At 48.9% G+C, this 4263-nt stretch overlaps 1 protein-coding gene across 1 annotated transcript in view; it reads right to left on the bottom strand.

Annotated features, from left to right (window-relative positions):
* Positions 1-1959, bottom strand: part of WDR43 (WD repeat domain 43) — a 37115-nt gene extending 35156 nt beyond the window's left edge. The window contains exon 1 of the mRNA XM_077341402.1: positions 1602-1959. Within this exon, the coding sequence (XP_077197517.1) occupies positions 1602-1874 (273 nt within the window). The 5' untranslated portion in view covers positions 1875-1959. The remainder of the gene's footprint in view (positions 1-1601) is intronic.
* Positions 1960-4263: the final 2304 nt, after the last annotated feature.

The raw sequence follows: 4263 nt of genomic DNA on the forward strand, positions 1-4263 counted from the left end.
AACTAAGGGGCTAGTGAAAGGACATAGCTAAACTCTTCCACTGTATCTGGATCCATCTCAACAGAAAATCATGTCCCCATGGAAAACTTGTGCTGAGTTTTAATGTCATTTGTAATTCACTGTACTACTTTGTGAGCTACAGGGATTTTAATATTGGGTTGATTATTGTTACCCACAATGAGCCACAATGTTGGGAGTGGCTATGACTGGAAAAATTAAAAAATAACAATTCTATTAAATGGTAAAAGATGTTAAACCCACCTTCCTACATCAGCTCAAAACAGTGAATAAATAAGATGTAAGGAAAGACACTGTCAATGCATGTTCCAACACATATAGATTACTGCTTCATTAGCTAACACTTGATCATGTTTGTAAGATGAAGGATTTCAATCCTTTCTCCAACCTTATTAATTTTATACAGAAAAAAGAATACCTGAAACTACTCAGAAACTCCACTGGGGTGATGGCCTGTACTGCCTAGGGATACTGGAAGGCCCCTAAGAGCCTTTGTAAAATGGATCCTAGACGCTCCTAAACAGTTACACCATCGTAAATATATGTAACTCAGTGGTTTTATATGGGCACTGTTCTCTTTAGGAATGCAGTGCCAGTTGGGAATAAGAATTTAAGAAAAGCCCTGCCCAATTAGAGATACATCTACTTCATCATCCTGCCTCACACTGTGGCCAACTAGTTAATCTGAACGGTCCCAAGATACAGAGACCCTGAACTGAATCTACTTCTACTCCCAAAAAAATAGTAGTAAGGGATGCATTTTAAGTCCCTTTTGCTACAATGTCCTAACCTGCTCCATATCCTTGGTGACCCCATCCATTGGGAAGGAATCTTCCTCCTCTCCAAAGAACTCCATTCAAAGTAGGCTCTGTTCCTGGGCTCACTCTATTGGTTCATTATTATTGAGATATATATCATATATAGCACGTGTGTACTGTAGACAGGCTATCCTCAGATTGTCTGGCTGCCAGGCAAGGTACGTTTGGGGGTGGTCTGCCACTGCCTGCCCCCCACTTCACTCCTTGGAGGCCTATCTTCCAAGCATTAGTCAGGGCTTCTGAAATCTGACCTAATGGGGCTTGCCTGGACAGAATCTGGGGAACTGATTATTCTTACTCAGACATCTCTTATCCTACCCTCAGGTCTCAGCACTACAACCAACTCAAGAGTTAAGCCCCAGTGACGCAGTTGCAACCCACATGTTAGAGCGTCCACTAGTTAGAATTTCCCCCTCCTCTCCTGCCTCGATTCCATGCGCACGGGGCGGGGTGGCACATGTGCTCCTACGGCCCAAGGGTGCATGGCAAGCAAAAAATAAAAAAAAGGGGGGAGGGGTGGATCGGATGTTGAGTGAAGGGAGGCTAAAACGCCAGCCAGACTGGGGAGGACGCATGCAAGGAGGTGGTAAGAGTGCTTGGGCGGTTCCTGTCGCTCCAGTCCGCAGCCACACGCGCCAAGAGGTTAAGTGCTGCGACTTTCGCCCCAAGCCAAGCCTCTTCTCCCGCGTGGAGCCACACATGGCCCAGGAAGGAGGCCCAAGCCCCGCAGCAACAGCAGCGCCGTCCCACCACCGCCCGCGTTACCTTGCTCGAGGCTGTCCGGCCTCCTCCTCCCGCCGCGGCCGGCGGGGCCCAGGCCAGGCAGGTGCAGGCGGCGCTGAGGTGGGCAGAAGGCACGTACTCGTGCTGCAGGCGGCTGCTCGGCGTCTCCCACACGCGGAGCCGCCCGTCCGGCCCGGAGAGGGCCAGGAAGCGCCGCTCGTGGGGAGAGAAGGCGCAGGGCGCCCCGGCCACGAAGGCCGCCCCCTCCGGCGCTCCACCGCGCGCCGGACTCCCCGCGCGCCCTGCCGCCGCCATGGCGCTCGCCAGTCGCTACAGGCCCGGCCCTCTCCGTTCCCAGCAGGCGAGGGGCCGCACGGCAGCCACGTGTTCGGGCCGTCGCGCAAGCGCAGCAGCCGCGGGCCCTCCCCTCGGGTCAGGCGGGCAGGGGGCCGGCCTCGGTGCGTCAAGGGCGCCGCCCGACACGGAGCCGCAGAGTCACGCTGACTCCCGAGAACGTGCGTGTGTGCGCCCGGTTGCAAGCGTTGGGATTGGCGTCTTCAGTAGACACAAGGGGGGCCGGCCTGTACTTTCCATGGAAGGTCCGGAATACTTTTGTGTCTGACACAAGTGGAAGCCTCTGCGGGCCCTGGCTTTTTATTGTTAATTTCTATAGCGCCCTCCCAAGCGGACCGGCTCAGGGCGGTGTACAACAGGCATATACAGTTTGGTTAGCAATGGCACCGTATGTCTTAGGATGGCTTCCCTTTTTGCCCCTTTTCCAAATGCTGCGGGGAGAACAGCCTGAAGTGCGACGAGCAAAGTCTGCACAGAAGAGAACTATCCTACCCTATTTCCTGGCCCCAGCCTGGTGGAATGAGTTCCCGGGAGGGAGCAGGGCCCTGCCTGAGCTATCGCAGTTCCGCAAGGTCTGCAAAAATGGAGCTCTTTCGCCAGGTATTTGGCTGAGGCCAACCGAACCATCATATACTGGGTCCCCAGAAACCCCCTTCCCCATGAAATCCAACTCAAACAACCTATGGGATAGCGTTATAGAGAGCCTGCTTGGTAGGTAGGAGTACTCACTTCTAATCTGCCGAACCACGTTTGAATCCCTGCTCCTCCATAGAGTTTGGTGTAGTGGTTAGGAGTGCAGACTTCTAATCTGGCATGCTGGGTTCGATCCTGCGCTCCCCTACATACAGCCAGCTGGATGACCTTGGGCTCGCCATGGCACTGATAAAACTGTTCTGACCGGGCAGTGATATCAGGGCTCTCTCAGCCTCACCCACCTCACAGGGTGTCTGTTGTGCGGAGAGGAAAAGGAAGGTGATTATAAGCCACTTTGAGACTCCAGGTAGGGAAAATTGACAAAAAAGGCCAGCTCTTCATAATTAATGTTGAAATTGTCATATGGGAATGTTATTGGAACTCTTATAAAATCAGTATTGTATTTAATTGTATTTACTTGATGTTATACTATAACACTGTATTTATCCCTATGTTCTATGTGAACTGCCTTGAGCTGAAAAGGTGGGTGGCATATAATAAATATAATAAACAAGAAAAACAGCTACTGTATGGCTACATCAGAAAGAAGCTATGTTCTATGTCCATCATCTTCTTGGGATACATGGGAGAGGATTGAAAGTAGGATATACTGAGAGATAAATCAGGGAATCTGTTTCTTCTTTAGGCAGCTTCTAGCCATATTGCTACCCATTACAAAAAATAATTTGTTAAAGCACAATCCTGCTAAGGTTGACATCACATGTGCAACTTAAAGTGCTAGTGAGCCATTTTCTGGCTGGTGATGTACAGCAAAGCAGTTTTAAATGTCATTGTACTGAATCTATTCAGTGGCCCTGTAACTTAGCTTACACCCAGCCCAAATGGCTTATCTTATTTCCTTTGCTCCATTTTATCCTCACAACTCCTCTGTGAGGTAGGCTGAGTGTAATGGCCTACGATTGCCATGACAGTGGGCATTTAAACCACAGCCCTCTAACCACTATGCCAGGCAGACACTGCCCCCCTTTTTATCTTGAAAGGATTCTGTATTGGTCCTCAGTTACATTTCAACGCTGCTCTACACAAAGCTTCTATAAAATTGAGTCCAATAGCACCTTTAAGACAAACAAAGATTTATTCAAGGCATGAGCTTTTGAGACTGTGCACACTTCCTCAGGCAAAATGGAGCAAGAATTATGAGAGTACAGATATATAGGAAAGGTAAATTAGTGGCAAATTAGTAAACTGTCATAGTATCCAAATTATGCAACATGATGATCATTCTTTGCTAAAACAGCTAATCAGTCGTTTTGAGTTCAGTTGTAGTTCACAAAACCATTGGAGAAATTAAACTGTCCATGTTAGTAACTAATGGCGGACACTTTCGCAGTTGTGAAAAATAATTAAAGGAGACTAGTTGCATGCTTGCCAATTTCCGAGTTACAGGAAGCCGTTAATATATAGCTACCTCAGCTGGGCTGCCATTTCTGGGTTGCTAGTCCGTCGGGCGGGTGGGGAGGGGCAAAAAGCACGAGACAATCCCTATCCCGAGACAAATGAAAAGGAGGCATAGAACCTTCACAAAAAGACAACAAAGTGTTAATGTAACTAATATAGCACAGATCTTAAAAGGTCACGGAAACTTTACGCGCTAGGCGTAAAATACACTGCCCAGTTATTCGTAGGATGAACAGGC

Source organism: Paroedura picta, chromosome 1, assembly GCF_049243985.1.
Source record: "Paroedura picta isolate Pp20150507F chromosome 1, Ppicta_v3.0, whole genome shotgun sequence".
Classification (NCBI taxonomy): Eukaryota; Metazoa; Chordata; class Lepidosauria; order Squamata; family Gekkonidae; genus Paroedura; species Paroedura picta.